Here is a 22,720-nt window from a genome sequence, read left to right as displayed (position 1 = left end):
GACCAATATTTTGGTTCCTGCCAAGACCCATGCAGGAAGCACGCAGTAGCTAGCTTCTTCGCCGGTGTAGGTACCAGGAAGGCTTCTCAATACTCAAATGTCCCCTCCTCGATTCTATCTATATGGCGCTGGTCCTGCCCACAGGAGATGCGAGCGGAGGAGTCGAGGAGGGGAACCGAGGAGAGAGGAGGGGAAGCAGCTATGGAAGCAGCAGGCGTTTAGAGAAATGAGAAATCCTCTTCTCTGAGCGGTCTGAGACGTCCGTTAATGATGACAGGAGGCACATCCTATTTACTTTTAATTCATTGACAGTGCGGCTACAGATGCGGACATATACGACAGTACACACGTTCAGAGGATGAAGCTGTTAACGTGCTGCTACCATAAACTGAAATAGAATGATCAAGTTATTATAACAAATAACAAACTCCAGTGTTATAATTCCATATTCATAAATAAAATGACAAGTTCTTACGTTGAGTCTGGAATTTCTGGAATTTCTACATCTACATTCTAAATCATCAGTAAAGTCTCCGACCATATTTCGGAGGGAAATGCTACATATTAACTTTCTATTTTATGCATTTCACTTCTTCATTAACATTCCTTAATTAACACTTCACTTTCCTGACACAGTTACACTAACATACATTCACTGTCGTAACATACATTCACTGTCGATTGCTATTTTTTTTTTATATTCTTTGCGGAATTTGGCCGTGTAAAATGTCCTCTTGGGTTGCCGTACAGCCAATGCAAAACGTCATTGGTAAGCGTAACGGACCCCGAACAGATCTGGTAGGCCGAACACATACCTACACCGGTTCCACATAATAGGTAAGTAATCTGTTTTGTTTTCATAATGAAATGCAGGCCCCTACAATGGATCCAGCGGGAGAGCCCCCATCGATGTTATGGGGTTTGGACCCGATCTTTTCTGCTTTCGCCAGGCTGTATGTCAGAGACATCCTGCAGATGACAGAGTCCACACAGGTGCCAGGTAACAACAGCTAACTGTCTCTAACTTATAGAAACCCACTGTGTCCTGACTCCTTGGTATATCTATACATTATAACTTTCACACGTAACATTACATTTCTTAATACTTAACAACTTACAAACTAACGTCAGTTGCTATAAATATGATATTAGCAAGTAAGCTAACTAATTATCATTCTGTAAGTTAGCCAACTCTATTTATTATTTTTATCCTGTATGCACCCATGTCCCACAGGTATTTACTTCTACAACTCCCATCCAATTTACAAGGTTGATGTACTTGGGACAGTGGTTTACCAGAGAGAAAGAGAAGACTTCTTCTGTTATGGAGGTAATCTTGTTATTCCCCTCACCAAAATAAAAATAAAATATATATTCACTGATATTATTATATTTTATTAAACACTATACATTATGTATGTGCTTGTGTATCATTGACATAAATAATGTATGAAGTATTTCAGCAACATTCTTAATATTGTATTTAGGGATGGGAATTTGAAAGCAAATGTATATTCGATTATTCGACCCCCAAAAAAACGGTTAACCGAAATGTACATATCCTATACAAAAATGGGTTTTTAAATTAAAGAGGGATCATACACGAACAACATAATGGGTTAGGGTAACGTAACCCTATTACAACAGAGATCAACAACCTATAACCGGGCCTATGCACAGAGTGCAGCTATCCAATACTCATTCTTCTTTAAGAATATGAGCATGTTTACTCAGGGGAGAGGCGGGTGCGGAGGCGATTCACAATCAGGCCAGCTGTAGAGAAGACCCTCTCAGCTGGAATTTGGGCATAATGAGGTTTGAGTCTGCGTGATCTGATTTGAGGCTCTCTGGAGGAGCTATCCGAGGATACACTGATGGTGCATTTCCGGGAACAGAGATGTTTCAAAAGAGGTTTCTCAATACTCAAATTTCCCCTCCTCGACTCCTATCCTCGAGACTTGGTGCCGCCCACAGATGCGAGCGGAGGACTAAGGAGGGGAACCGAGGAGAGAAATGGTCGCTGAAATGGGGAATTTAAATTACGGGCCAAAAGCTGCACAATAATTCAAAGTAAGCAGAGGACACCAAAAATAATAAAGTATATCAAATCAAAATCAAACCAACTGAGACCCGTCTGTCCGCCGCATCTACGCACTGTACAACACACACACACACACACACACACACACACACACACACACACACACACACACACACACACACACACACACACACACACAGCTATACACACTGTACCACACACACCTACAGCTCCTAAAGCATAATCAGGATACAGCCGTTGTGTATTTTATTATGTGAAGCACTAAATGTTCTTAGAAAAATATCGACTCTTTGTTTGTATATATCTACTAAACTAAAGCAAATAAAGAGAGTAGGCCTGTTATACTGAGTGATATATATTATACACACTGCTCTGCTTTCTGCACGGACCTTACAGCTGTTCTCACTGTAAACATAGCGTTGCGATGAAAGCAGTTTCTAAAATAATATCCACGGAGGAGCCGTGGAGGAACCATCAGTGTATCCTCGGTTAGAGCTCCTCCAGAGAGCCTCCTCGATGCTCGGTCCTCGAAGTGCATTTAGAGAAATTAGATGTCCTTCAAAAAGCTGTGAGGTCCGTGCAGAAAGCAGAGCAGTGTGTAAAATATATATCAATCAGTATAACAGGCCTACATTACTCTCTTTATTTGCTTTAGTTTAGTAGATATCTACAAACAAAGAGTCGATATTTTTAAAAACCATTTAGTGCGTGCGTGCGTGCGTGCGTGCGTGCAACACGTTCTCACTCCCATCCCGTCACATATTGACGGACGGTCAGGGCCCCTCCCCGTCGCTATGTGACGTACAGGGTACCCCTTGCCCGTCAGGCTTCTACGGGCAGGGCGTCCCATAGACCTTCATTGCGGACAGCGGACCCCTTGACCGTCAGGCTTCTACGGGCAGGGCGTCCCATAGACCTTCATAGACCACGTGATCAACAACAATGGCCGACCTTCGTGTTATTCTCGGTGGAAAATGCCTATTTTAAGGTTCATTTGGCCAATAAAATGCGTTTTGATGTCATTTTATGCGAGTAATGAGTTTTTATTTCTGATTATTTGTGCAGTACATGTACATGATGTTTAGTTTGCTAGTTATGACGAAGATTACTTCATGAATGTGTACACATTCATGGTTGCTAAGGTGGTTGCTATGGACGCTGCAACAGCTCCCAGACCACGTGATCAACAACAATGGCCGACCTTCGTGTTATTCTCGGTGGAAAATGCCTATTTTAAGGTTCATTTGGCCATTAAAATGCGTTTTGATGTCATTTTATGCGAGTAATGAGTTTTTATTTCTGATTATTTGTGCAGTACATGGACATGATGTTTAGTTTGCTAGTTATGACGAAGATTACTTCATGAATGTGTACACATTCATGGTTGCTAACGTTTTTTTGGTGGAAATGTGTTTTTTCACAGCAAAGTCACCCTCTGTACTTGGACTTATTGGGAGAATCTAAAGGCAAGAACATCCCAAATATTCATTTAGGTCTTTATTTTAGACCTTTAGTGTTGCCGTCTGTGAGGAAAATAAATGGGGCTCAGAGCCTCGTATTTTTAAAATCTTTTTTTCCTTCTAATTTGTTATTCTTTTCAAAATAGCACACTGTTATTTACTCACCAATAACACACAATTATCCTTGCTTTTATTTATTGGTTTAATTTCATAATCTCGGGCTTTTTTGGCGTCCGTCAGGAACTGAATTTCAAAATAAAAATAACCGGAAACAGACGTAGGCATTTCGAGCGATTACCCAAGATCCTCAGCTACGCTGATTGGATGTTTTAGCCGCAATGCATGCTGGGATTTGGTGTTTATATTATATGAAATCCGGAAAACATTTTAAAATAATACTTAATTCCGAGCGCTCTTGCTTTTCTCTTTGAAAGTCATCACATAACGGCATTGTAATACACGGTTCGGCTGCATTGTATATTACAGATATGCCGTAGTTCTTTATTTATAGAGCCCTGATGAGAAGACCTTTGGAAAAACTGAAGAAATGCCGCCGAAACTGAATACTTGACGTGGATCATAAATATTTTAACAATTAAACAACATCTTCAATTTCTCTTCACACAATATGTCTCCTTGCAGTATCAACACTAATTCGGCTGACTTTTACATTTGATATAATTCATAGATAGGTTATATTTACACCATAACGGTGCACAGCTTATATAAAAGGATTTGTAGTTTTTAAAGATATTACTGATTTGAATTGGATTGCATTTTGAATGTAAGAATGTAAATACTGAGTCTGAAATAGTATAGCAATATGCTGTAAAATTATGTGAAAGCATGAATAAAACTACACATCTTCAGATGTTGTACATACAAGTGTCCAACGCTAATAATACAAAGTTATTATGGCTGTGTGTACCTTGTGTGCACCGCCTAGTGGTTAAAGCACGTTATTGAATTATTGTTTTTATGTGTTTTATTTGTTTAAAAAAATATTAAGAGTACATACTTTCATAGGGGGAAAAGTATAAATATAGAATATAAAAAATCAAGAAGATACTATAAGTGATCTCTACAATAAAACAGTTTAGTGCAGAATGTACAAAGATATTAATAGGAGGAGGTGCAAAACAGAAAAACTAATTAACCTTTATTTAAACATTAAATAACAGATTAAGGTCTTCTTTTAAATAAGAAAAAAACTTTGGGGGTATCTATCTACAGATAAATATTAAGCCTGACAAAGTACTTAACGTCTAATATATTGCTTTCCTGCAATGTTAACTATGTTGAAGCACTTATTTTAACTGATATTATACATATGGATTATACTCTTATGTAGATAGAATAAGAAATGTGCAGAATATGACAGTTTAATGGTGGAGGTACACACATATTGATAGATGTCTTGTAATGCACTGTTGAGGAACCTGTGACCCAAGTGTTTCATTCATTGCATAACTACACCGTAGTTGTGTATATGATATGTCAATAAACCTTTGAAAATCTTGAAAGGGATGTGCAAAATAGCCATAATATACAGTCTTTAATTAACTATTAGTAGAGAATAACGAGTAATTAATATACTTTATTACTCGTTTCCATTCATGTCAATTGCAGATACATGTTTAGTCTTCTCAAGCACCAACTATCAAATATCTCTCCTGATTGTTGGCACTTGACAATCACCTTACCTGAATTTTACTCAGGTGTAACTAAAGTCTGATTTAAGGGTTGTTTATATTTCACATAATTAATCAGAATCTGCAAAGTAACTCAAATAAGTGTAGTGGAGTAAAAATACCAGGTTAACCTCTGAATTGTAGTTGAGTAGAATTACAAAGTATCAATGAGCTGTCATGTGGGTATATATTAATGCTATATATTAATGCTGCGCATTATGGACAGCGATTTTCACCCATTTATTAATTATATGTTTTACATTTGATAACACCAATGTGTTTAATACTGGCAACTTCTAATTGTGGGGAAAACGTTCAGTAGAGACGTCCCATAGAACATTTTGCGAAACACAATAGTGTAGTGTATAGTTCTGGGGGGGTGTTCGATTCCAGTTTTGGATAGTCTGGCGTGGTTTCGTTCCATTTCAAACAGCTGTTTGACGCTCGGCGTAACCTTGGCGCACTGCCACTCCAACATCCAATCCCAGACCTTGAAGATTAATCACGGGGACTGTAGTCCTAAACGATAGCTGGGGATTATGGGTAGTGTAGTGTCTTCGGCCATCCTAAACTCAAAAATGTTGACAATCGCAATGATGCTCGAAATGTCCCTTATAGGCCTACGTCTGTTTCTGGTTATTTTTATTTTGAAATTCAGTTCCTGACGGACGCCAAAAAAGCCCGAGATTATGGAATTAAACCAATAAATAAAAGCAAGGATAATTGTGTGTTATTGGTGAGTAAATAACAGTGTGCTATTTTGAGAAGAATAACAAATTAGAAGGAAAAAAAGATTAAAAAAATACGAGGCTCTGAGCCCCGTTTATTTTCCTCACAGACGGCAACACTAAAGGTCTAAAATAAAGACCTAAATGAATATTTGGGATGTTCTTGCCTTTAAATTCTCCCAATAAGTCCAAGTCCAGAGGGTGACTTTGCTGTGAAAAAACACATTTCCACCAAAAAAATGTTAGCAACCATGAATGTGTACACATTCATGAAGTAATCTTCGTCATAACTAGCAAACTAAACATCATGTCCATGTACTGCACAAATAATCAGAAATAAAAACTCATTACTCGCATAAAATGACATCAAAACGCATTTTAATGGCCAAATGAACCTTAAAATAGGCCTTTTCCACCGAGAATAACACGAAGGTCGGCCATTGTTGTTGATCACGTGGTCTATGAAGGTCTATGGGACGCCCTGCCCGTAGAAGCCTGACGGTCAAGGGGTCCGCTGTCCGCAATGAAGGTCTATGGGACGCCCTGCCCGTAGAAGCCTGACGGGCAAGGGGTACCCTGTACGTCACATAGCGACGGGGAGGGGCCCTGACCGTCCGTCAATATGTGACGGGATGGGAGTGTGTGTGTGTGTGTGTGTGTGTGTGTGTGTGTGTGTGTGTGTGTGTGTGTGTCCCATCTTAGCAATACAATGATGTTGTTGCATATTTTGGATGAAATGTTGAGATCACTATTCTTTATTTACATCTCACAAACTGACACACACTCTCCTGTTGCACAATAGCCTACAGAGGAATTTGGCATCCTTAACTTCTCACAAGCTAAAACAGGTTTTGAGTGTCTCTTCTTCTGTTCACAGTGGATGATGGTACTGGCGTGATAAACTGCCTATGCTGGAAAAATGACTTGTTCAAAGAAGAGGAAAATTCTTCGAAATGTGAGTTTGATTTATGAATCTCAGTAATGCTTGTTTTGCTTTGTATTAGACTTCTAATTAAGCAGAAGTACACTAAAGTTGCCAAATCACTGCATATTGACTTCCAAAATAAAAGGATTAATGTACTGATTTTCATTTACATAATATCTGTAAATGTTGTCTCTATTTTGACCATGCTGCTTATCTCTCCATGAGAGTTAATTGCAGGTGTACCTAAATGTTGCAAATGAAATGACACACACAAAGTATATTGTCTGTAGCCCGTATACCTTTTTTTACTTCGTATTTTTGGTTTTGCCTACAGCTGTAGAGCACATCTTCCATTTAAAAGACAATATAAAAAGCAACACTATGAATATTACTTAACTATTGTCAGTATTAGTAAATGCAGTTTTATAACTGTATACGAGTTGTCTTAAAGGTACTCTTTAGAGCAGGGCTGTCCATTATAGTTCATGGGTCACAGTCATTGACCAAAGGCTGGACCAACAAAATCATAGCTTAAAAACATGTAAATATCCCCGACTCCAAATGTTTCCCTTTCTTTTAGTGTCAAGTACATTTGGAAAATGGTCTCATTAAATAAATGTACAAAGCAGATCATTAACAGTTAGAGATTCATTGAAATGACCTATTTTACATTACTACCTTTACTTGAACTACATTTCAACTATTCCTTTATAAATTACACTTATTTATTAACACAAACCACCGTGTAATATCCTAATATCCTATACTAATTTCCCCTCATCTCCAGCAAGTGTAAAACCCAGTGACGGGGGCTTTAACCCGGGGAGTGAGCTGAAGAAGCTGAGGCAGGCGCAGCAGAGCCGCTGCCGGCTGGAGATCGGAGAGCTGCTCCGGGTCAGAGGACCGGTGAAGACATCCAGACAACAGAGAGAAATCATGGCCTCCTGCTTCTGTGAGTGCACAGGACTGCCATGTGCTATTTGTTATCAGAAATGTACTCACCAGCGATAATACTCAAACTTATGTTTATATAAATATTTGTATTCATTGGTTTTAATATTATTTTGTATTAGATATTTTTACTTTAACTTATATAAATATTTTTATTTTATTTCACATTCTTATTTTAATATATTTTGCTAAATATAAACATCTTCCTTTTTATTAACATATTTAATTCCAGGTTTTTTAAATAAAAACCTGTAATTAAACTTTTATGTTTTTATAAATATATACATTTTATTATATTCCACATTCTTGCTTTAACTTGTTATGTTTATATAAGTATCCTATCTTATTTAATTTATTTTAATCAGAATCAGAATACCTTTATTCGGGGACATTTACAATAGTTACAGCAAAGAGCCAAAGACAGCTTAATATCTCTCAACAAGCATGTATAAGAAAGAAATATGAAAAAGAAAAAATGACACAATATACAAAAATTCACATCCAGTAAAAGTTCAGCGATATAGCAGCCATGTGAAAGTATGTACACATTCTGATTCTGATTAGAATAAGACTACCAATGGCCTTAAATACCAACATGTAACCGTTGTATCAGAAACTACACATGCTGAAACATGAACATACATTCTCACATGCGGCTTTCACACCAGCGCTTTTCCCTTTCTAGCTCCGAGCTAGAGCTTTTCTGGTTCAGCTCCGGTTTCCCTTTTCAGCTCCCGCTCTGTTCACACCACCCAGAGCCCGACTGGTGCTGCCGCTGCTGCGTCATGACGTCACCGTTTACATCGCTGATTTGCTCCCCAACGGCGTTACGGCGCTCTCAACAACAACGGGGAACTGCGTCGGGTCGATGATCGTGTTGCTTTTAATCACACGAAGCCAGATTAAATTGAATAACGACTTCTCCAACCTTATACTTTTCTCCAGAGTGCCCTGGTTCATTGTTTATTAATGTGTTTCTGCGGCATTTACCGACCGCTGCAGTGTTGGCTGCTCTTCCACGGGAGTTTATTCTCCTCCGTTAGCTCCCGGTTAGCTCACACTGCTGCGGCCGCTCTAAAGTATTCACTGTCCGACTCACACAAGCAGCTGATACATATCCCCAGTAACCTTTAGCCTAAGTGAATGTGGGTCAGTCTGAATTGACGCTGTTTGGCATCACAACGCTGTTATGAAAGTTTCTCTGGTATAAAATGGGTGATGTTAGCATAGCAACCGAAGCTAAACTGACTACTTGCTATTGCTATCCTATTGTGGCATAAACCGTTTTCTACAGGCACATTTTACCGGCGTATTTTTATTATGATTCTACTTGTGATAGTCGGACACGACAACCTGTGCAGCCCATGTATTGATTCCATCCGATAGCTGCTATAATAAAAAACAAAACGTCTGCCTCTCTCCACAATGATCAATAACAATGAACGCATGGTCAAAGTAAGGTACAAATAAACAGAATCACACGAAGCCTGGTTAGTGTTGCCTAGGGTTGCCAACTTCCAGAAATGGAAAAACGGGACACAGGCGCGCGAAGATTTTTGGGTTTCTGGCGGATTTAGTTACTTTTTTTTGTTACTTTATTTCGGGGTTAGGGTTATGTTATTTAATTATTTTGGGGGAGCCAGCCCCCTAGGGTTCGAGGGGTCAAACCCCCCCAAAACCCTCAAAATGCATAGAAAACTATGCATACCTATAACACAATACAAACACAATGGTCTTACACCTGCATTAGGCTACTATCAATCAATCAATCAATCAATGTTTATTTATATAGCCCAATATCACAAATGTTACATTTGTCTCAGTGGACTTTACAGTTTGTACAAAATATCAGTATGACAATATGACACCCTCTGTCCTTAGACCCTCACATCGTACAAGGAAAAACTTCCAAAGAAAACCCACAGTTTAAAGGGAAAAATGGGAGAAACCTCAGGGAGAGCAACAGAGGAGGGATCCCTCTCCCAGGACGGACAGACGTGCAATAGATGCCATGTGTAAATTGAAAAGATAATACATTTGCAACATAGGTAGTCCAAATGTTTGGAAATGCATGTGTGTATAATAGGAAAATGAATCCACGAGGATATCCATCCAGGACCTATGATCCAGGACCACAGCCACGACTCAAGATCCAGGGCTCGCGATCCAGGACAGAGGAGCGCAGGATCATCCATGACTCCGGATCCCGGCGTATATAGACACCAAAAAGAAAGACATTTGGGGAAGCTGGGTTAATCGGAACATGAGAGTACACAGGTATAGACAGAGAGAAGGAAGAAGTAAGATGTCCCCCGACAAACTAAGCCTATATCAGCAAAACTAGGGGCTGAATCTAATCAGCCCTAACTATAAGCTTTATCAAAAAGGAAGGTCTTAAGCGCACTCTTAAAAACGGATAGGGTGTCTGCCGCCCGAACACAAACTGGAAGCTGATTCCACAAATGTGGAGCTTGATAAGAAAAGGCTCTGGCTCCCATTGTACTTTTAGAGACTCTAGGAACAACCAACAACCCTGCATTCTTGGAACGCAATGCCCTAGTAGGACAGTAGGGTATAATGAGTTCTTTGAGGTAAGATGGCGCCTGCCCATTAAGGGCTTGGTAGGCGAGAAGAAGAATTTTAAATTCTATCCTGTGTTCTATAGGGAGCCAGTGTAAGGCAGCCAGAACAGGAGTAATGTGGTCCCTTTTCCTAACTCTGGTTAGTACACGAGCTGCAGCATTTTGAATCAGCTGAAGCGACTTGACTGACTTCTTGGTACACCCTGATAATAAAGAGTTACAATAATCCAGCCTTGAAGTAACAAATGCATGGACTAGTTTCTCTGCATCGTTTTGAGGCAAGATATGCCTGATTTTTGCAATGTTACGTAGATGGAAGTAGGCGGTCCTTGAAATTGATTTTATGTGGGCGTTAAAGGATAAATCCTGATCAAATATAACACCAAGATTCCTTACAGTCTCACTGGAGGCCAAATTAATGCCATCCATAGTTAGTATATCCTTAGATAATTTGTTTCGTAGATTCTTCGGGCCAAGTACAATAACTTCAGTTTTGGTCGTGTTTAACATCAAAAAGTTTAAGGTCATCCACGTTTTTAAGTCCTTAAGGCAGTCTTGAATTTTATTTAGATGATTAATTTCATCAGGCTTGATTGATAAATATAGTTGAGTATCATCCGCATAACAATGAAAGTTTACAGAATGATTCCTTATAATATTGCCTAACGGAAGCATATATAATGTGAACAAAATAGGTCCGAGCACTGAGCCCTGTGGCACTCCATGGCTAACTTTGGTTTGCATGGAAGATTCATCATTGACACGTACAAACTGAGAGCGTTCAGATAGATAGGACCTAAACCAGTCTAAAGCAATTCCCTGTATGCCAACTAAGTGCTCTAGTCTTTGCAATAAGATATCATGGTCGATAGTATCAAATGCAGCACTGAGATCGAGCAAAACAAGAATAGAGACACGTCCCTTGTCAGAGGCTATTAGAATGTCATTTGTGACTTTAACCAGAGCTGTCTCTGTGCTATGATGTGTTCTAAAGCCAGACTGAAAATCTTCAAATAAATCATTGTTTTTTAAGTAATCACACAACTGTTTTGCGACCGCTTTCTCAATAATTTTTGAGAGGAACGGAAGATTGGAAATAGGTCTATAATTGGCTAAAACCTCTGGATCGAGGTTGTGCTTTTTAAGAAGCGGTTTTATCACTGCTACTTTGAATGATTGTGGAACATAGCCTGATAATAAAGACATATTCATAATATTTAATAAATAAGTGCTAATTAATGGAAAAACTTCCTTCAACAGCTTAGTTGGAATCGGGTCTAAGATACACGTTGATGGTTTAGAAGAGAGAATCATTGAATTTAATTGTTCAAGGTTTATGCCTGAAAAGCATTCTAGTTTACTATCTAGTGTAATATTAGAAGTTACGTTTCCGGGAGCTGTTGATAACACTATACTGGTCAAAGGCAAGAGGTCATTAATTTTGTTTCTAAGAGTAACAATTTTATCGTTAAAAAAGCACATAAAATCATTACTACTGAGTGCTATGGGAATAGAAGGCTCAATCGAGCTGTGGCTCTCTGTCAGCCTGGCTACAGTGCTGAAAAGAAATCTTGCATTATTCTTATTCTCATCTATTAATGAAGAGTAGTAGGCTGCTCTCGCTTTACGCAGTGCTTTCTTATATTCATTGAGAGTAATATGCCAAATTAAACGAGATTCTTCAAGTTTAGTGGAACGCCATATCCTTTCAAGTTGTCTCGACTTTTGCTTTATTTTGCGGGTTTCGGCATTATGCCATGGAGCTAATCTATGTTGTTTCATTTTCTTCTTTTTCAAAGGAGCAACAGAGTCTAATTTTATTCACAGCGCATCTGTAGCACTATCAACAACATGATCAATTTGGGGTGGTGTACATTTTGTGTAAGTTTCCTCCCTTACATGCAGACATGCTATCGATTTAAGTATTGGTGGAATCTCTTCCTTAAATTTGGCTATAGCACTAACAGATAGGTTTCTGCTGCAGGAGCTTTTGACTAATGCTTTGTAGTCTCGTAACAGTACTTCAAAAGTTACTAAGAAATGGTCGGATAAAGCAGGATTATGCGGTTCGACTAATAGTTGCTCAATTTCAATACCATAAGTCAGAACAAGGTCGAGAGTGTGATTATAGCAGTGGGTTGGTTTATTTACACTCTGACAGAAACCAACAGAATCTAATATAGAGTTAAATGCAACAGTAAGGCTATTTTTATCATCGTCAACATGAATATTAAAGTCACCTACGATAATTACTTTATCTGTTTTAAGAACCAAAGTTGATAAAAACTCAGAGAATTCAGATAAGAATTCTGAATAAGGACCTGGTGCACGGTACACTGTAACAAATAAGATTGGCTGCAAAGTTTTCCAGGTCGGATGCGTAAGACTAAAAACGAGACTTTCAAAGGAGGTATCATTTAATTTTGGTTTAGTATTGACAAGTAAACTTGAGTCAAAGATTGCTGCAACTCCACCTCCTCGGCCCGTGCCTCGGGCAGTACATTGTACATCAGCATGTTCAAATCGGATAGGTGGGCACTAGGGACATCTGGGCACCTCGATGTACAATTGGCTATTTTGTCCAAAATGTTAAAAAATAAATATTTGAAAAATGGTATTAAGTAATGCAAAGTATACATGATGTGAACATGCACGGTACATCATTATTAGACTTAATGTTATCCTTCAACCAACCATTTCCCCAGCATTTTCCCATCAATCAGCTGACTGACTCTCACACACACACACACACACACACACACTCACACACACACACACACACACACACACACACACACACACACACACACACACACACACACACACACACACACGCAGAAGACCCGGGACAGATCTCCACTCACGGACTTTACCCAACTGTGTTTTTCTTCCACTGTTTGTTGTAAGACACAAGTCTTTTCTTTTATCTCACACACACACGTGCGAGCATTGTGCCTGCCCTGTCAACTGAGCGGTCCTAGTGCCCTTCACATACAGCACACAAACACACAGGCACGCAGCCAGACACACTGCATTGCGCGCAAACAGAAACATTTTTTATTTTTCCCTTTACACGGGAATCCGGGACAAACAAAGTCACGTACGGGACACGCCCCTATTGGCTCAAATACGGGACGTCCCGGCTAATACGGGACGGTTGGCAACCCTAGTGTTGCCTGACTTTATAAAGTGTGTTTATAAGCACTACTGCTTGTAGGCAGGCACGACAGTCGACCCATGTTCAGGGGAGGTGGGTTTAGTTTCCTGCACGCCTGGACGTACGAGAGACGTAAGCGACGCCGCCTCTTAGCTCCGAAGCTCTTGCCTCTAGACCGACAATTTTTTGGAACTGGAAGTGAACCGGATTCCAGAGCTAAGAGGCGGCGCCGTTGGTGTGAAAGGGGCAACAGTGACCCACACAGACTGAAAGTGCCTCGCAAGAACTTTCTTTATCCTATCACTGTGGTCTTGTTTAATGATGCCTTACATGTGTCTCTCTTTCTTACACAAGCACACACAATGCACATTCTTTATTTGAGAGTACACACCATCTACTGTACTGTATATCCTCTGCCCATTCATCACCTGTGTATCTGTGTGTGTGTGTGTGTTCCCAGATAAAGTGAACGACCCAGTGATGGCGGTCCAGATAGCGTGGATGATGGAGGTTCCTCAGCTCTACAGGCAGTGTTATGACAAACCACTTCAGCTGCAACCTACAGCAACCGGGTACGAGCATCCATCCCTTATATCGCACCATCACAGCATATTACATCACTGGTGCCAGGATTCCATTCAATTATTGAACATTTGACCACATTTCTAGAAAAATGTCAAAAGGAATGACTATTACCATGTTTCTATTCACATTAAATGAGAATTAGTTTTCGGTTCAGCAAGAAGGGAATAAGGGGAGAGTACGATATCTGCTCCTTACACATCTACACACTAAATAAACCAACACATTGACAGAGAATCTGGTTTTAAAAATGAAGGTATTGGTTCTGCCAAAAAAAAACATTGGCTCTTCCGCTCGAACCAATGGCTGGAACTGCAACAACTACAGCATAACTTAAATGATGGCAGCACTGATGGAGGTTTTCTGTAACTGTCCAAGTCTCTTCACCTTTTTTTAAACACTGACAGAGTCCACACCATGTTCCTGTTAGTGTTTACTTCCTGCCTCTCTTCTTCTGCTGTTCCTTTTATTTTTTATTTCTCTGACGTAACTCTACTATTGCGTTTAACAGAAAGCTGTTTTAGGTGATTTACTGTAAAAATCACAACACACTTGGGCTGCGCAATTAATTGAATTATATCAACGTTGCAATATGGACTAATGCAGCATTTAAATTGTAGGTATGTGTTAAAATATAATTTTTAAAATGGTGTTGTGTATATATACAGTATCCCAAATCTGTTTGGTTCATATCCTCTTAAAAAAATCCCTTCATAAATGTTGTAATGAGAGACATAAGAAGAGATGTGTGTCTCTCATAATGACAATTATGATAACAAAATTATCAATCCATCCATTATTGCGAATCATATCGCAATTGCAACACCAGTCAAAATACTAGCAATTCATTGTTTTTTTGAACACACACTGGCTGCTTCATTTAGCATGTAGCGTTTCTTAGATGTAAATTGTGCACACCATTCATACTTACCTTACAACAGAAAAAATACTAGGTATGACGCACATGTGAAGACACTGAGAGTTTTGTGGGCTTAAACATAATACAAGTGTTGCCCTTTAAAAGGTTGCAAAAGCAAAGCACATTAAACATCCCAACAATAGATTGCACTAAGGTATAATTCATATGTACATTTTATTAAAAAAACTCAAATAAATCAAATACATAGTTTCCTAAAGAAATTGTAACTAGTTGTCGGAGTTTGATTTGACTCGAGGACTATCAGTTATCTGTAGATAGATATACATTTAAGTGTAAGGCCCTGACACACCAAGCCGATTTCGGCCGTCGATAGATGTCTGGCCGCCAATGAGCGTCCTGTCGCCCTACTCAGATTGGTGTGTCCTGCCCCGTCATGTCTTTTCGGCCGTGCCGAATCGGCAGCGGAAGGTGTCGGCAAAATAAATCACTCTGATTCATCAGCTTAGCAAATCAGTGCATGAGAAGCAAAACGGAAGTGAGGTACGCAAACAAACGATTAGGCACACACGGGGGCCTTTCTCATTTCCCCTCTTCGAATCCTCGGTCCTCCGGTAGTGACCCGGAAATGGATTTCAGAGCGCCATGTTGAAGGACATCTCATTTCTTTAAATGCACTTCGAGGATCGAGCATCGAGGAGGCTCTCTGGAGGAGCTATAACCGAGTATACACTGATGGGTCCTCCGCGGATGTATTTCCGGCAACAGTGATGTCTAAAAGAGTCGTGACGCACGGCCGGACTTATCTCAGCCAATGACAGCTCTGCATGCATCCCCTGGCTATTATTTTATCAACTGCTTTAATCGCGATGCGATGTTTACAGTGAGAACAGCTGTGAGGTCTGTGCAGAAAGCAGAGCAGTGTGTACAATATATATCAATCAGTATAACAGGCCTACATTACACTCTGTATTTGTATACAAAATATATATCTCAAACTTTTATTATGAAGGCAGGATTTTCTAACGCTGTGCATGCAGTCGGCGTTGGACTGGAAGTACCGGAGACCATAAACGGTTATGAAAACTTATGTCACATAGTGATCTTCTCAATAAAACATCTTTGCTGATTTTTTTTCGAGTCTTCTGGCCAATCAGAATCAAGATTGTTGCCGGAAGTCCCCATGGAGAATAACTTTGCGGTAGAACTGTTCTTTATACATCCATGGGTACAACCTCAGATAAAAATGAACACATAATGAAATATGACCCCCGGTTTGATGATTGACAGGTCACAGAACAATGGGGGCTATCTACCCTTACCCACAATTTAAAGTAATTCACACAAACTATCTCCTCTTTGCTCTTCTCTACTTTGTAAGTAATTATGGGACGTATTTCTTCTTTCATAGCAATTTTCCTTCATACTGTCTTGCCGTGAAATAGGTCTTAAATTATATTCAAAGTGGTCTTAAAAGGTCTTAAAAAGTCTTAAATTTGAGTTGGTGAAACCTGCAGGAACCCTGATAATGTACAGCAAACCAAAGCACAAGAGCGGCCCTCAAAGAGAAAGGACAAGAGAGAACAAGGAGATGTAACGGCTAAAGTTAGGAAATTAGATGTCATACATCATCCTCAAAATCTCGATTTAATTATGTAAAGTGATTGTGTGATTAGTTTGCTGTGCCGTTGTCAGGCTGTGGTGGTATGAGGCCAGGGCAGGCTGTTGTTGATAGCCTACATGTGGCGCTTCTGAGTGGTTGTGTGTGTCCGTGCGTGTGTGAGCACATCAGCGTGCGCTTATGTTTGGGGCGTGTGTGTCCGTGCGTGTGTGAGCACATCAGCATGCGCTTATGTTTGGGGGGAGGGGGGGCCCAAAACAATATTTGCACCAGAGCCAATCACAACCTTGTTACGCCACTGGCTATACTACAATAAAAGTCAGAAGATACAGATTTACATGATGATACATCATTTGCCTGTCAGTGTTATGATGTTGTATACTAATATAATCTTGGATTATAATTACTGATGCATGGAATGTGGTAGCAGCAGTACTTTAAGGTTGCCAGCCACAATGTTTAAATAGTTTCTTTCTGCGCGTTACCCGAATATTTTCTGCAGTCCGTCATTTTGACAGATTAAAACAAACTCGGAACAGCGCCAAAGTTTCCCCGCAGCGAGGCTCCAGTGTTATGGCGTGTTATGCATGCCCGCCAAAAAGGAAATTATACCGTTTCCAGACCGAACTTTGCCGCACAAATCATTGAAATGTCTGTGAGTTTTGGATTTTTTACGCTGTGCGCGCTCCTGCAAGGTGCAGTGGGCATGCATAAAGGCCCCTACACACCAAGCTGACACCAAAGAACACGTCCCGACGGAACACGACTGTTGTGTCGCCTCACGTCTCATGCTTCTTGGCCAAGCGGCAAACTCTGGGGCAGAGCCAGGAGGCCAATAAGGAAGTGCCTTAAACTGCAGTTCATCAATTGGCTGATAGGCGATGACTGCAGAAAGGATGAATTTCCATAGACCCCCATGTTAAAATGCCCAACTTTACAGCAGAAATAAACATGTTTCTACCCCTGGATGCAATACAAAGTATTCGGGAGATAGTTAGATTCCACCTTAATGATTATTAATTGTTGAGTGAATTGTTTTATAACGCAACCCTTTTATTTATATCAGGTCTTAAACATTTTGCATAAATTAGGGCGTGGTCACTTTGATGGACATGTACATGCCTCACTGTCAGCTAACAGCAACTTGTCCACTCTGCTAGGCTACAACGTTAGCTAGTTGTAGTTACTGTACTTGACCCTTTAGCCGTGTTCGTGGTGATTGTGCCTTTTAGGGAATGTTGTTACAAATACCAGACAATTAAAATGTCGTGCTGTGCGGTTGAATGTACTAACAGAACTTCAAAGAAGTCTAAAATTATAATATTATACATGTTAACCCCGTTAGCAGGTGTTTGTGTGCTTGTTAGCTTGTTATATAGCTTATTAGCCAGCTAAGGACGTAACCCTTTATACATGTATATATATATACATATACAGTTTAGTTTATGATTCAGCCTTGGGTAAGACTTTTATAGTCTATGGATATGACGTCCATAATGCTAAACGGGAGCAAATATTAAAAGGGGACCCAATTATCCCAGTGGTGGCCGCCGGAGCTAACGGAGCCGCAGGGGGCTAGCTCCAGCCGGCGTCCCGGAGCTAGCCCCCTGGGGCTCCGTTAGCTCCGGGCGGCGGAGTCCGCCGTTATAACTGGAGATCAAGGAATGCAGCGAAACGCGGACTTGGTTCGCCTGCAGCCCGCTGTAGTCTTAGCTAAATAAATTATGTTGAACAAGGCTTATTAAGCTGAACATTGCCACAATTGTTCTGCTATGTATCGGTACTTATTTTTATTTTATTAATGTGTGAATGACAAGCATTAAGAATGATTGTCTCGTTTTTTTAGGAATGTAACGTTTATATAGGGGAACTACACTATTTTAACAAAACCAAAGTGCCACGCAGTAACTTGGTATGCATGTATTTCATGTTCGCTTAGCTTCTTAGCTTGAGCTAGCTCTGGAGCTTCCAGTTTGGTGGCAGCAGGTCCCGCCTCGGCTCCGCCTCTCTACCCTTATTTGGAGCAGGAGGGAGTTAGACTCTGACGTCACTGTCGAGACGTTAGTGGCCGACTCCGCCTACTAAGGGCTTCTCTGCAACTCTGCAGAATCCTATGGGTGATGTCACGGACACTTCGTCCATTTATATATACAGTCTATGGTCTTGGCCAACAGTCGCACTGGAACACACCGCAAAGACTCCAGCCGACGGCCAAGTAGCACGTACGAGCTGCGCATGCGTGAGTGGCAATAACTCTCCTTACCAGCAGGCGGCGGTAGTGTGTATTCGTCATTCAAAAGAGGCAACCGGAAGACAGACTGCGTGATACAAACAACAAATAGCGTGTAAGTTCCATTTTCACTCTCGTTCATCGAAAACATGTTTAGTGCAGTACTGGCTGTATCAGCCCTTGGACTGTTGCTTGTGGAAGCAGATAGATGAAAATGAAAAAGAATAGCCGTCTGTGTGCGCCTTCTTAATCGTTTGTTTGCGTACCTCGCTTCTCATGCACTGATTCGCTAAGTTGAACAGCCAATCAGAGTGATTTATTTTGCCGACAGCTCAGCGGAAGGTGTCAGCACGGCCGAAAAGACACGACGGTGCGGGACACACCAATCTGAGTAGGGTGACAGGACGCTCATCGACGGCCAGACATCTATCGACGGCCGAAATCGGTTAAGGCCGTCAGCGTTAAGGCCCCTGTGTAGGGGCCTTAACAAGGCGCTAACAGTTCACGAGCGTGTGCCCCCCATTCTTTGCGGTGTGTTCCAGTGCGACTTTTTGGCCAAGACGCAGGAGACGTGAGGCGACACAACAATCGGGTCCGTCGGGACGTGTTCTTTGGTGTCAGTTTGGTTTGTCAGGGCGTTAAGTATGAATTGTATAAAGGCCATTTTCTCTCTGTGTTGTTCAGTGAATCAGCTGTCAGTTCCATCGGCAAGGCAACCAATATCATCAAGGATTTCTTTAAGCAGAAGTCGGTGAGCAGGTTCAGGCCGTATGATGTCCAGGACCTCCTGCAGCCTCTGATCCCTAGACAGCCTCAAACTGCACCAGCAGACCAGGTACGCCCGATTATAATATTGGATCAGTTTATTTTTGAAGATGTGTGGAGGTGGGATGAAAGGAAAATCAAACGTCAGACTGTATTTGAAGTGTCCTTCAATATAATAAAGTATATCCTTCCAAAACATAGAAGAAAATGCCATTTGAAATGTAATTTCATTTTAGCACTGCTGTATTACCATGCTTCTCTGTTGCTACGAAGGAGCCCGTGGCGGGTCCATCTGCATGCCAGCAGCTCCGGCAGCTCCTCAAGGATGCCCTGAAAATTCTTCAGGATGAGGGTATTGTTTACCGCAAGGTCAAATCCCAGGATGAGCTTTATCATGTAAGAAACATCAGAGAGTCCTTCAATTATTCTTAACACCTCAGCAGGCTGTTAAAGTGAGGATGCCTTATGGACGTGTGTGTTCGATGTTGTTGTCCATCACCAGGTGACTGCACAGGACAAAGATCTACTCATAGCCGTCAAAGATATCATCAGGGAGGACTGCAAGAGAGAGAAGTGTAAGTACTCTTCAAGTATCAAGATTTTGATAATTTTTCTAATTCACCTTTATGGCAATGTTTTGTGTAAAGCAGTTACTTTAGTTAATAGTTAAATAGGACATATTATGCTAATGTTCAGGTTGATATTAGTCTTTTGTGCCTCTACTGTGACATGTCTCCATGCTTTAATGTTCAAAAAGCCCTTTATTTTTCTCATACTGCCTGTGCTGCAGCACCTCTTTTCACCCTCTGTCTGAAACCAGAGCCCAGTCTGCTCTGATTGGTTAGCTGGCCGCCTCTGTTGCGGTTGGTCAAGCGCTTAGAGATGTCCCGTCCCTTAGCCTATCACTTAAAATGTAATGGAGCGCTAACCAATAGAAGCGCCAGCGTTACATAGTGATGTCACTATGTAACTGAAGTAAACAAAGGTGTCGAATGGAGGTGTTTGAGGCAGTGCAACAAAGTAGCTACTTACTCATCTCTGCTTCAATACAGTGGTGTAAGAATGATTCTTTCTTTCTTTAAATTAGTTGGCATGTTACCACTTCCGGGTTCACTCGTCTAAATGTGAACATTAGTTTTTGGTTAGATTCCTGAAATAAGGTCCATGGTAAATACAACTGACCAGATGTTCAAACTTTGTTTTATGACATAACAAATTTCAGTAAACACACCACTGGTGAATGTTTAAAAAGCTTTTAAAAACGGTGGTTGCTAACAAATGACTTAAAAAGACTATTAAGCCTCATTATACTGATACAGTACTTGATGTGGTTTATTTGTAGCCCAACTTTAGCTTTCTACTTCTGCCAATTGCATTTTCAACTATTGAAAGTAATATCAGTATGTGGAGATTATCCTTCTGAACATAACCTGTAAGTATCATAAATGTGTTTGCCATAGATCTTGCTTTCTACAATATTCCAAATTCCATTGGAAACATTACATTGTTTTTGTTGAGGGAGTCCTTGTGATGGGTTGCTGACAAAAATACTTAATTACTGCACAACTTTATTAATGGCTTCATTTTCACTATAGAAAGGCTACCGTTGTGTGATACTCCTAGTAAAATTACATATTTCTGTAAGATTGTTGTAAAATTAAGGCCAACGAAAATGCCTAAATAAAAAGTCTAAAGCCTCCATCTAACCTTGGTTTCCATGGCCACATGCCTGTGTGTTGACAGTGTCTTCCTCCTGTGCCTGCAGATGCAGAGAAGGGTTGCCACATCCTGCACATCCTGTCTGCAGTCAGGCAGCGCTACAGCCTGAATGTGAGCAGAGCGGCACTGGAGCTGGTCCTCAAATCACTGGAGTGCAACAGTGACGTCGTCAGCACCAGCGACAGCCATTACACTGTGTTTTAACTTAGGCACAGTTTGGCTGTATATATATATATATATATATATATATACTATATGTAGTATGGCCTGTTACTCCAAAATGCGAGCATCCAATTGAAATAAATCATGTCATTTGTATTCCTTTGTTCATCGTGACTATTGTCAAGAACATCTCTTTTACAAAACCACTATTTTGGGATCCATTTAAGTCCATTTTTTAACCATGCTGATACAATTTTACAATCCACTGTTGTAATTAATAATGATAGTATACATTTCAAAATAAATAGAAAATATATAACTAAGTGGCTGTAAATGGCTGCATTAAAATGCAAGGCACCTCTTGGTCCCCATCCCTCTCAATTGATGTCCTCCCATCAAATATTTCTATTGCATCCCTTTACAGTATATCCAGTCTGACTGGCAAGGCACACAACAACTACATAGGATAAACCTGTAAGAAAAGCAGTGTTAAATAATAATACCTGTAGAGGAAACTTCTGTGTAGCTATGCAGTGGGAGTCACCGACTCAGGAAGGAGACACGGGAAGAGCAGTAGCTTTGATGTCAAACACATGATGGTTTATTTGGAGTTAACGGCCGGAGGATTCACATCACAAGTCCAAGAGTCAGAGGTTCTGACTTCACGGTAGAGTTGCCACGTCAATTATGAAGAACTCTACCCCAGACCCATGTATTTAGCTAGTTCAGAGAGCATCATCAACATGCTGCATAACAAGATAGAATGATAACACCTCTATCAGCTGACGCCAACAGGCAGGAACAGGGAGACAAAACACTGAGAGCACAGCAGCCAAGGTTACAGGTGCCTGTGCTCAGTCAGGACAGTTTGAACTGATACACTGGGTCAAAGTTATGGGCCTTGGAAAATATTTCCACAACAATACCAATTATCGGCTGTTACCATCTCTGTCATCATCATTTAAAAAAAGCAGTTGCAAGCACATCAAAATGCAACATGCACAAATATGTTGTATGTGGTTATATGTGGGTTATATACTGACATAAATATAATGCACTACTCATCCAACATGCATTATGCATATCTAGGCTGAGAATCAAACTTCTGAAAGTTGGACTAAAAATATAACTCAATTACATTTTTATTAGACTTTCCCAGTCTGGAAAATTCCCAAGTCTTTGAAACTACATGCCCGGTTTGTTTTACA

At 40.4% G+C, this 22,720-nt stretch overlaps 1 protein-coding gene across 4 annotated transcripts; it reads left to right on the top strand.

Moving 5' to 3' along the window:
* Positions 1 to 89: 89 nt before the first annotated feature.
* Positions 90 to 21,652, top strand: stn1 (STN1 subunit of CST complex). Of its 4 annotated transcripts, none has more exons than XM_034221807.1 (10): positions 90 to 769; positions 874 to 1,000; positions 1,235 to 1,330; positions 6,819 to 6,896; positions 7,654 to 7,818; positions 14,017 to 14,128; positions 19,551 to 19,701; positions 19,905 to 20,027; positions 20,134 to 20,206; positions 21,397 to 21,652. In XM_034221807.1, the coding sequence occupies exons 2-10, from the start codon at positions 883 to 885 to the stop codon at positions 21,552 to 21,554; spliced, it is 1,074 nt and encodes a 357-aa protein (XP_034077698.1). In that variant the 5' UTR covers positions 90 to 769; positions 874 to 882; the 3' UTR covers positions 21,555 to 21,652. The 4 variants fall into 4 exon arrangements, with proteins under 4 accessions (XP_034077698.1, XP_034077697.1, XP_034077700.1 ...); XM_034221808.1 differs by lacking the exon at positions 90 to 769 and adding an exon at positions 792 to 798; XM_034221806.1 differs by lacking the exon at positions 90 to 769 and having other exon boundaries at positions 779 to 1,000.
* Positions 21,653 to 22,720: the final 1,068 nt, after the last annotated feature.

This window comes from Gymnodraco acuticeps, unplaced genomic scaffold, assembly GCF_902827175.1.
Source record: "Gymnodraco acuticeps unplaced genomic scaffold, fGymAcu1.1, whole genome shotgun sequence".
Classification (NCBI taxonomy): domain Eukaryota; kingdom Metazoa; phylum Chordata; class Actinopteri; order Perciformes; family Bathydraconidae; genus Gymnodraco; species Gymnodraco acuticeps.
This window is presented reverse-complemented; position numbering and strand designations above follow the sequence as displayed.